The sequence below is a fragment of the Osmia lignaria genome, chromosome 12, assembly GCF_051020975.1.
Source record: "Osmia lignaria lignaria isolate PbOS001 chromosome 12, iyOsmLign1, whole genome shotgun sequence".
NCBI lineage: Eukaryota > Metazoa > Arthropoda > Insecta > Hymenoptera > Megachilidae > Osmia > Osmia lignaria.
Genome location: NC_135043.1, coordinates 11,127,918 through 11,139,769, shown reverse-complemented (window position 1 = coordinate 11,139,769; position 11,852 = coordinate 11,127,918). Strand labels below are relative to the sequence as shown.

Below are 11,852 nucleotides of genomic sequence, written 5' to 3'. Positions count from 1 at the left end.
TTCATGCACAAATATTTTAACAAAATATAAAATATATTTTGATTTATAGCTCATTGTATTTATAGCTCTATCTTTGATTTTATTTTTATATTACAGCAAGATTTGTTTGCATTCGAAATTTTCGGCGGTCATTTGTATCTGCATGCTGACCTCGGAAGCGGACCTGTCAAGGTAAAGGCATCAAAACAACGGATCGATGACGGCACGTGGCACGATGTAGCACTTCGACGAGTCGAAAGAGACGGGCGTGTTACCGTCGATAACTGGACAGTGGAGTTTCGTACACCAGGTAAGAAACTATAATAATAAAAATAAGGTAGGTCTGAATTATTAGTAGGCCAAAATGTTTCCATCATACTTGAAAATTCTCTAGCTTCAAAGATTTCCTTTTCACAAATGTGCGTCATCTTTCATTGAAGCAGTTTTAATCGTACCCTTAATCTGAAAGCATGTTCGACGATGATGCACGACATTTATCATATAATCTACACACAGTTGGAATTCTGAGTCCGGTTGCTCGACAACGTAAACGATGAAGGAGGAAAAATGTACGGGGTCGAGGAGCAAGCCACTCATAATTCAGAGTTACACACTCGAGGACACTTATCTGCAGGTGCAACTAACCGTTCCACGCGTGGAATGTAATAAATCTACCCCTCTTCTTTTTTATACATACTACATACCTGTAGTTTTACTGCCTTCGTGTTTCCTCGTCGAATCGTCCATTTTACGCTCGGTAGGAGACAGGGGTGCGTGCGATGGAAATTTGCTCACCCTTATCTCATGCCGGAATTCACGTGACGATGGTAATTGATCGATCGTAATTCATGTTTTCCACGAGAAACGGGAATAATATTGTCATGTTATTCAGATAAAATGTTCCTTTCTATATCCGATTAATTGAAATACTTATATTCATAAAATGCTCGAAACATTTCTTTGATTCAATCTTGAACTTATTTAAATATTTGATAAATCAATAGCAAAAGGGAAAAGAAATAGGACCTGTATAAATTGCAATGTACGAAGAGCTTTATTAAACCGATAAATAAACGGAAAATGAAGAATTTCCAATAAGAGCTGCCTTATCTACCATTTCAAATAATGAAGCTCGAGTTCATTGTAGAAATCACGTTCTTCTTCTGGAAACTTTTCGTCTTTTTCCATCTTTTTCCATCTTTTTCCATCTTTTTCCCTCGTAACCGTCTATTTCTTACGCGTGTATATAACGTGGCTGGTGGCATTAAATTCCAGTTCGCTGCGAACGATTTCCGGTGGCGCGTTTTATCCGTTGGCCATTTGCGATGGTTGGATTTACGATTGCTCGAGAAATACTCGTATAGGTAGCCAGCTTTATACGCTTGACACTTTATTTTGTAATATAGTAACTCATGGTAACCTTACCGTAGGATTAATCTGTAAATTATGTGTCCTCGATCGTAGAAAGTAGAATTTTTAAGTAGAATAGTTATTGCACCTACTTACATATATTCACATAAAATATCAAATTAAACTTTATTCATTTTAAATACTTAATTAATATTAAATTATATATTCAAAACACGAATTCAACAAACCGTAAACGTTATCAGTATTCACTAACGTGTTTTAGTATCGTGTAAACGAAATTTACAATTTCTCGAGTATTGTGTTTCTACCCCTTGGTAGCAGAACTTTCACGTAGCCTTTCGTGGTCAGTCGAATTACACGGCTAGTTAATTTGTCTGTGAAACTCGCCTTTGAAATCCAACCCTTCAGCAATTTTCGACTGAAAACTGTGCTCTATCACCTCGGTTTCACGAGTTTCTGCGAATTCTTCGAGTGTGAACACACCCTGCGGGCCAACCGTGTGCAATCCCTTACACGCAAAAAGAAAAAAAAAAAAACCGATACAAGTGGATCAAACCCTTTGCAATTAGTCTGGTGCTAGTTTGTGTACATTCCATGTTACACACACGCTTTAAACACTTTGAGCAAATGTTTCTTTAAGTTTTGATTATATTAATGATGATTAGGGATCAATTTATGTATTTTTTAAAATATTTGTAATTATTTTAAATTTTAGTTTAAATGCTAAAATTCTAAAATTTAATTTACAACGTATAAGTTTTGCTTGAATAAATTGCTAAAGTAGAAATATGCTTTTTGTTGTTCAAAAATTATGTGAAACTCTAATGTACCAAATAACGATTACAACATCGTGTGTATCCGTAATTGTTAAAGCTAGCTCTGGAAAACAGCCATTTGCTTTGAAATTTGCTGATCACGCCGGAAGCATTTCCGTCGAATCACTGGTGCAGTGTTCGCGGTGCATAGCGGTGCATAGCGGTGCATCGCACCTCCGCACGTGACGCTTATTTATCCAAAATGCAGGATTATAATGCGCGCGAGAATATTACTATTTAACCCTTCGAACACCTGTGTAATTTACAACAAATTATTAATTTAACCCTTCTCAGTTGGGTGGTAAGCTACTAAGTATATTATTGAAAATTTCCTATCATATAGATACGATATGTAGTTGAAACAGACATCCAATTAACGAAAGGCAGTGTAATCCAACGATTACCAGAGATGACATCGTATAAAATAAAATAGGTTGACGTAAATTTTATCTGGAAAATTGTGATTACCAGCCCTCTAGAAAGTCGAGCATTTTAGCCGTTCAACCCTACGGCAGAGCTTTTACACGCTTGTCGGTGGGTAACAATTTTCAACGAGCGAGTTGCTCGTCCTTCTTCGTTTACTGCAATCTTCTTTCTTTCTTGTCTCGGTGTCTCCCGGTATTTCCTCTTTTTTCATCGTCCCTCCTGTTCGTTTCACCTCCCATCTTATCTTCTCTGTGCGTCGTTTGCTCGAGGAAAATAAGATTCATTCGCCTAATATCCTTTGCTCTTCTTTTCTTCTTCAAGTCACACATTATTTAAAATGTACATCACATTTAATTCTTAAATTTGTATTTTTAAATATTAAAAGTACTAACCTTTCAGTGGTTATGAAAATAGGAGTTTAAGGGAAGGAGACATCAATACTGATACATATTTTTAAAAATTATATTAATTTTTTAATATAATTAAAAATCTGTATATTGACACAGATAAAATAGAAATGTTGCTGGATTTTTTGTTTCAGGAGATTCCACCCAGTTAGATCTCGATGGATTGATGTACATCGGTGGTGTAGGTGCTCCATTTGCACCCTTAACAGTTCCTCCAGTGTTGTGGACAGGCACCTTGAGACAGGGTTACGTCGGTTGCATGAGAGAACTTGTCATAAACGGACAACAAATCGATATTGCTGGATATGCTCAACAACAAGACTCCGGTAAGAAAATGTTTCTTATTTTCTAGCAATTTTCGATTAAAAATTTTAATAATATCGCTTATCATCGATCACGCGAGATATGCAGTTCATCGCAATATTGTAGCTCTATCTTATGCAAAGTGGTGACAAAATATTGACTTAACTTAAACTGTAGTCCTATGCTCTTCGCGTAAGGTGTTTACCATGTTCTCCAGTCTACGTCCTATTGAAAACATATTGAGTTAGCTACTACACTTCTGTAACTTGCAGTAACAATAACAGATGACATTATTGAGAAGCAAACTGCTTAATCTACTATAATAATTACTTTATCCGATAATGTTAGGTAATAGCCATTCAGCAGTGAGAAAGTACATTTAAATAAAGAATTACTTTAGTTGACGTATATTCAATTTAACTCAGCTGCATTTATTTTTAATATAGAAATAATTTAAAAAATTGAAACAGAATTAAAATCAATAGGTGCTACAATATGATGTAGGAATGAAGAGTTTATGAAATAATGTTATTGTTTGATTTTTTATTTGAATATTATTTAGATATTACAAAAATTATTTAAAATGTATGTGAATTAAAAATCAGCATGAAAAAATTATTTTTCAACATTAAAAAAAAGTTTCGCTGCGGACAGGATTCGAACCTGTGCGGGCATAGCCCATCAGATTTCGAGTCTGACTCCTTAACCACTCGGACACCACAGCTTATGAGAGAACGTGTTTTACAATGGAACTTACATACACATTCTGTATTTTTAAAATGTTACTAATTTTTGTTTAAATATAACTTGAGTTAGGTTTGTTAATTCCAAAACTTAACGTTAAATAAATATATTGTAATGATGGACCTTTAAAGAAGCTAATTGACGATCTTTTTAAATTTTAACATTATTATTTGCAATTAATTAATTATATGTTAATAAAATCGAAAAAATTTGAAAAATTTGTAACATTGTTAATTAAAAATGAAATATTACTATTTAAATATACAGCGTTGTGTTAATTTTTGATCATCAATTTTTAATCGAAAAGAGCACAGCTTTCTAAAGAAGGTAACAAATTCAAAATAAATTCAAAAATCTACAATTCTGTCGAAATTCGGACAATTTTGCAGGCGCTGTCAGGCCAGCTTGTCATTCTCAACCACCGCACTGTTCTTCGCAACCCTGCATGCATGGTGGTCATTGTCTCGAGGGATGGAACAGGTTTCACTGCGATTGTACTGGAACACCCTTTACAGGTCCTACGTGTGGAAAAGGTAAATCTAATTCTATGAATAAACGTCCTAGAACTTTTTCAAATTTTTCAGAAGCCAAGAATAGTTAAAAGCTTAGTTGTGGACATAAGCGACCCAGGTTGCCTACAGAAGTTGCAATAAGTAGAAGTCTTGGTGATTTTTTTTTTTTTTCAGATGCATCAACATTGCATCTAAACGGGACACAGCAAATGACGGCCCTAATGCCGGAGGATTCGAAGACTCAAGCTGAAGAAGTGGTGGTTCGTTTCAAAACGACCCGACCACGTGGACTGCTTTTATCGACTAGCTTGGAGAATAGCCCAGATCGACTGCAAATCTATCTGGAAGAAGGTAAAGCGAAATTGCTGATCCACGTCGGTGACAAGGAAAAGGTGAGTCCGATGCAAATCTATCAAATCACTTTTCCACTTGTTTTTGCATCTTCCTGAAAATCGAGCAATCTTATTTCTCTAATAGTTACATTATATGAAAAAGGATTTTCTGAAAAATTACTTTTCCAATATATGAAATTCTCTGGTTTAAAAATGATACATTTAACTTCAGTTATATAATAAAAGCAACTTGTTATAGTTGTATAAGAAAAGTAAATATAAAAGCAGCGTCACACTTCCAGGATTGCCAGTTTATTTTAATTGCTCTTGTTCTCGCGTAAGACCTTCTTGAATGTTACTTCAGACGTTTCCATTATTGTCGACGAATAGTTTCATTCACGAAAATCGAGTTGGAAACAGCTGCGAGCACGGTACCTATTTCAGGTGGAAAGTAGTCGAAGCCGGCAGAATACAACCGCGTACGATTAGAGCAGTCTGTAATTTACGTTTATGTTTCAATCTCGGTTCCTACACGGCCTCGATAATTGAATGGAATAATTGACACGGTAATGAACGTGTTCCAATTAGTCCAAGAAGGTTGAATTCATTTTCAAAGCTATGGAATTATTGCCGGCGAACGTATTCGATATTGGACTTTAATTGTATGGATAAAATCAATTTCGAAATCTTATTACATACCAACTAATTTTTAATAAGACTATAATTAACCCTCGATGTAGTATTTTCAGTATTGGGTGCTTGATTTTTAATTTAGAAAATTTTCAAAATTGAATAAATACTGATGCAAATAGAATAGACGTTTTGGTCAATCCTATTAGTTAAACAAATGAAATTGTACTTGTTCGTATATGTACAAATAGATTTGGAGTTGTCCGTTTGGTAAACAGGTGGAACAGAAAATTGGGTCAGTGGAGGATCGTTGTGGGCCAATTTAAATAGGTCGTGTTAATTAACAGTGCGCGAAATCACCTACCCACATCGTCGATATAAATTGAGAAACGAAATGAATGAGGAGGCCAATTTTGAGTGCTTCTCAATTTTTTCATTCTATCAATTATAAATAGTAAACTCTCTTCATTTTACTTTATAGGTTACGAACGAAAAATTTATCTTCGGATTTTAATAAAATTTATAAAAAGCAATACGTTCGTACATTTCCATCTTAGATTTTGCTTTTCCCGGATATTACCTCCCAAGAGAAAGGACTAAACGAGCATTAAATGGAGCTCGACATAGGAAATCGATCGATCATCGATAAGAATGCTTCTTTCCTGCAAAAACCATCAATTTCCTTCTGAAAAACGTTTCGACAATTTAAGTCCCCGTCGTTTTTTATCATAATTCTAATCATCTCGATGAGACATTTTAATTAAACTTTGTGCTAACTCGTTATATTCGTATATTATTCTTGGATCAGTTTTAAATCGACAGGCCTACTAATAATTCTCTCATCTTTATAAAAAATTAATTTTATATTTTTTATTTACCATAATCCACTCCACTATCTCTTCAAGAAGAAAAACAATAAGAGGAAATAAAAATAAAAATCGATCTACTATTGCTAGAGAGTAACAAATTACCGTGGAAGCCAGCCGAGGTTGATTTCCCCCGCAAATTTCTTTGTAACCCGTGGAATATTTAAATAGCGAATTTTAATTAAACTTCGTCCCGGTTCGTCAAATATTTACGATCTCCCGATCAATTTCCGGAAGGACTCTTCCTCCAGCCCTTCTTCCTCGCCTCCCTCTTTCCCCGTTTTTTCTTCGTTCGATAGTCGAGTTGCATCATCTCTATTTATTTTCTTTCGTCGGGTCCGACGTTTTATTCGTCGAGGAGAAACGGAGCGGCAGTAATGTCCCGAGTGCCAAGGAAATAATTCTTCCCGAGGAAACGGGACGCGTTTGTTTCTTCCATCGAGAAAAAGCTAGCCACCGACGCGACGCGACGCGACGTTGACACGCGAAAAAGGAGGATAAGGGAGAAGCAATTAAATAACTTTATTTCGGTGGAGAAATTAATATCAATCTATCTTAACAATTATACTTGGCAAAAACGAGGCAAAAGGACTCAACATCTGACAATCGATAACGTTATCCCGCGGCGTGGTGCGATTGAACGCTTTATGCAGCTGCGATTTCCTGCGACGGAGCCGGTGCACACCCGCTCCTGATGAATTCGATAAAGCCCGATCGAGCTCGAGCACAGCGACAAAACGTCCCTTAATTGCCGGATTGATTCGTAGGTAACGCTTCAGAGACGCGCGAGATTATCCGAGCGTGAGTCGGCGATAAAGTTCCCCGGGGAACCGTAATATCCGCTTACTGATAGACTTTCTATGTAATTTCACTTGGACTCGCGGTAAGAGTGCTTTTTCTCCTCATCTTAACCATTTCGTAGATCGTTTTCTCATTCGTCATTACATTACTTCGAATAAATGATACGTTTGCGAAAACAATCAAGGTATTTCTATGCCTCCGTGCAAGAAATTCAATTTAAGATAGTGGATCAGAAATTATTTAAAACGAAAATAACGTTTTAATATCAAAAGGAGGAACGATAAAGGTGGTGGGAAGGTGACATCAGGTGACAAACGCGTGTCAGAAGGCATGTGATAGATGAATATCACGGCTGACAGCGTGGACCAAACCAGTTAGCAGATAGTGACGAGTTGACCGGATTTATGGTGGTTTAACCAAACGAGAGGCACCGTGTGCCGTTAGTATATCGATACTACTACCATACTTCCGCTATGGTTAACTATACGCGTATCAAGACCTCCTGGCACGAACGTCATTCATGGCATGGCATGGCACGTGCATACATTTCGACCTCTCTGCTGATGAAAATACATGAGACCGAAAGTGAATTTGCATTGATCGTCAGAGATTTCCTGGGATTGAAATTGTTGCTTTCATATCAAATGATTCTTTGTAATTCGCTAATTATTACAAGGAATTTTTATTGATCTGGTATCAAATCACTTTATAAACTTTTATACAAATTTAATCAAAAATATTTTCTTACTTCCTGAAATGCTTTGATATTTTTCGATAAAGGTATAATAAATGAAAAGTCTCTAGTAGCATAAGCACAAGTCTTCATTAGAGAGCAGAGAGCGAAGCCGAAAGTGGCCTCGTTGTGTTTCCCTAATGGCAGGTACACCGGTATCGGTCGCCTCGCGCTAATTGCTCGCGCTCAAGTATCCATTATTGCATCTGCGCGACGTAATTTAATCGGCGCATTTCCGCTTCAGGCATTTTCATTGCGCCGCGCCGCGCCGCGCAAATTTCCGCGGCGTGTTTGAGACGGTTGCATCCTGCAACGCGCAATCAATCTCGTTTCAAGGCAACCGGTAAGCGGAAAATTAACACGGAAATTCCACGCGCGTTGTCCTTCCTCTGTATCTACTCCGTACACTTGTGTAAATAATTTAAAATTTTATTTTTATCTCCTATGTTTCCAGGTGCTGGTTGCTGGACAAGGGTTGAACGATGATATGTGGCACACCCTGAGGTTTTCTAGGAGAGCGGGGTCTCTGAAGTTTCAAATCGACGACGAGCCTTCTGTACGATGTAAGTGAACGAAATACTAAAATTATTATAAATGCATGTAGATTTGTACGAAATCAGAAACAGGTGCATGGCAGGTAACTTCGCGAATGAATAATTTAACATAAAATTAATTTCGTAAATCGTCGTCAAGCAGAAGTTGAATTATTTTCGAAATTTACCAGTGTCGTATATGAAACTCTCCGATGGAGAACAATACAAGCAGCGTCAATTTGCATCAAGCTTCCCTTGTCCATCTCGCCATTACGTAGTTCCCTTTTTGTGGCATTCGCGCGAGGTATCTTGTCACACACCAGTGATCTCGTTGGCGCTTTTCAATTCCCACCCAGCTACGAATACAAAAAGAGGCTCGTTTCCGTTCAAATTCGAGCTCGTCCGCCTCCGACCAGCCAGCCAATAGTGAAAATATTTTTTACCCTGACCGATTCAATAGCTTTTTCGAATTTCATCCATCGATAAACGCACACATAGGTATACGTAGATATCTTTACAATAGAATTTCATATTTCGAGATTAAAAGGGGGTTCTAATACTTACATTTTGTATAGCAGAGATTATTCTTACTTCAAAAATAAATAAAAATTATAAAAGGAAATATAAATCATAAATTGAAAAAATTAGAGGCAATTTATCAGAGATATTGGAAATAATGAAATTTGTTGAAATTGACTCATAATTAAGTGTTCGTTAACAACAAGAGGCACTCGAATGAACGTAGCTAACAAACCTGCTTCCCCATTTACCCTGTGCAATTGTCGTCGACGCAACGTCGCGAAGGCAACTAACCATTTTAGGTCTGCTACAGACACACAATTTACCCAGTCGTATACTCCATACCACTATTCCTGTGTTTCTAACGTCGTCTCATTTCATTTGCATCGACAAAGTGTGTAGCAGAATTTCAGGAAGCTCCTCGCCCTTATTGAATTCTATTGCTTTTTCTATTTTCTCAGTTTCCAATTGGAATTACTTTTAATATTGGCTACGTTGTTGCAGCTACGTTTCAACGTTGCTAATTTTCTAGGAAATTTCGTGCAATGGTTGAACTTTTTAAATTGAAATAATTTTTTTAAAAATTGAACCAAATAATTTTAATTCTTGAAAAAATAGAAAAAGGCTGTTTTTGTAGTTCTAGTCTCTTAAAAAGGGCATACAACGTGTTAACTGAGGGTAAATAGGATGAGAGTATGATTAAAAATGTATATTGTTTCTGCTGGCCTCTTATTTTCTTTTTGAGTCAACCTCGAGCATCGTTTCGTTTTCTCCGCTAGAATATCGTATTTCAAAATCCCTGTTTAGCATAAATATTCAAGGAACAGCCGACGTGAACAGAGCAATTCCGCTAGGAATTCTGCGTTCAAGCCCGGAGAGATGGAAGGACAATGCGTTCGCTGTGAAAGTAACCGGGGACAGGATAAAATGTGGAAAGTAAATCTCGAGAACGAAAGAATAAGAGAAAGAATTTTAAAGGAACAGGAAACGAAAGAAATTGCTAGAATTGGTTAGAAAATAATTTTCCGCTTCTCTTGTATCATTCCTAGTGTATCATATTTCTTGGAAATTATCGACAGTTCCATTTCCATTATGAAGTACCAGGGCTAGCGAACGAGAGGGGCCAGTTAAATCACGCGTTTCCGAGAGGATCAGTTTTCTACGCTCGAACAACGTGAATAGCAGTTTTAGGTGGTGGTGTATACGTTATATGACTTGCCTCGAAATATACTGAAAGTAGAAGCCAATATAAAATTGCAATTGAAATATAAAGTTTGATCATGTGAACAGTATTCGGAAAAGAATTTTACGAAATGGAGCATTTTCAATTCAATTTATTTTCTTTTTTAATTCCTAGTTTAAATTTAATACCTAGTTTAAACTTTTCTCAAACCCATCGGAATTATAAAAAAGTTATAATTTTCAATTTAGCATAATTATGTTGATAATTAAGCATTTAGTTATTTCAGTAGTATAGCTCGTTGAATGCCAAAGTGGAAAAGTCGGTGTTTGGTCAGACATGCATTAATGCATGGACTACTATAGTGAAAATGGATACAATTATTTTATTTTTAAGTTCTTAATATTAGTATAATGATAATGCTATTTAACATTTTCCTTTCCATTTGCCGAATGCTTCGACTAAAATTCTTTCCAAATAAAAAATTTTCAAAAGGAAGTAAAAACGAAGTCTAAACAACAAGTGTTGTTTGATCAATCTTTCCCAACTTCTCCCGTCAATTATCGTTAACTATTCAGGCGCTTGATAGCCGAAAAATGTCACTAACTCCTGTGGAAAATTCTTGAAGAAGAGTACAACGAAAACTCCTCCGGACAGCCGATATTTTCGATAATAATTTACGGTTTGACAGGTTGGCGAGATATTAAGTTCGGCGCTTGTAAATTATCGACAAGCTCTCGGAAATGCAACTTCGCGAGCACTTTTCGTTAACCATTGTTCATCGTGCATTAGCGAATCACGTTCAAATTAATTTTCGATGATGTATCAATTTTATTTACTTTACCTCATAGAAGAGGATTTCGTTTCATCAAATCAGTTGAATTATATTTTCAATATTTGTGTGTAGACCACGAATCATTAATTAATCATTTTTTTCAACCATTAGCGCTATTTTCAAGGGAATACGACGAGCTGATTTATATACTCGAAATAAATTCTAAGGGAAGCGAGATCGTTAATCTTTAGAAAATAGAGAAGGAAAGGGGTTGGATAAAGTGTGAAATCGTGTGGGAGAATTCTCAGACCAATAGTGAAGAAAAGAAGAAAAGTAGCTATTGATTTCTACTGTTCCCAAAGGAACAAATGATCGTTTTCTTCATTGGTAACATTTTAGTATTATTTTAAATAAATTAATTGAATTTCATGTCATTTATTAAAATAGAACAAATTATTCGTATTTATCTTTTCCAATAGTCAATGGCTACCAATTAAATAGGGAATCATATCATTCCAGTAATTTTATTTAAAGTAGATTTCAATTTTTAAACCAAGTTTATCAACTAAGGGGCTCACGGAAGTTTCATAATCCAGTACGGACAAATATCTGTCGATTTCGCGGGCTGGAAGAAATTTCTCCGTCGGCTTGTGCCAGCAGGCCTGCCATTCTCCACGAGCCGAATCGCAAATCGCTGGCATGCAAATGCGCTCTTTATCGCGGCCGGTTCCTTGAAATGCAGCGAGAGGTGCATTCGAAATCGTGCGAAGGATCGATCGGCCAACCGTGCCTCTAGAATTCCTGACGTCGTCGAAACATCCGTGCCCACACCATTTTTATTTTGCCCATACCATTTGTCGTTCTTTCCTTTTACACCGCTGTAACGGTACGGCCAGAAAGAAGTGCGACGGCGCGGCGCGGCGCGG

General features: G+C 36.6%; 1 protein-coding gene and 1 non-coding gene across 9 annotated transcripts in view; one reads left to right on the top strand and one right to left on the bottom strand.

Annotated features, from left to right (window-relative positions):
• Positions 1-11,852, top strand: part of Nrx-1 (neurexin 1) — a 183,001-nt gene that overhangs the window by 132,721 nt on the left and 38,428 nt on the right. For all 8 annotated transcript variants that reach the window (XM_034337131.2, XM_034337129.2, XM_034337130.2 and 5 more), the window contains 5 exons: positions 97-289; positions 3,133-3,324; positions 4,435-4,578; positions 4,732-4,949; positions 8,374-8,482. In XM_034337131.2, coding sequence (XP_034193022.2) covers positions 97-289; positions 3,133-3,324; positions 4,435-4,578; positions 4,732-4,949; positions 8,374-8,482 — 856 coding nt within the window. The remainder of the gene's footprint in view (positions 1-96; positions 290-3,132; positions 3,325-4,434; positions 4,579-4,731; positions 4,950-8,373; positions 8,483-11,852) is intronic.
• Positions 3,944-4,025, bottom strand: TRNAS-CGA (transfer RNA serine (anticodon CGA)). Its single transcript has one exon. It is a non-coding gene; the product is annotated as a tRNA-Ser (tRNA).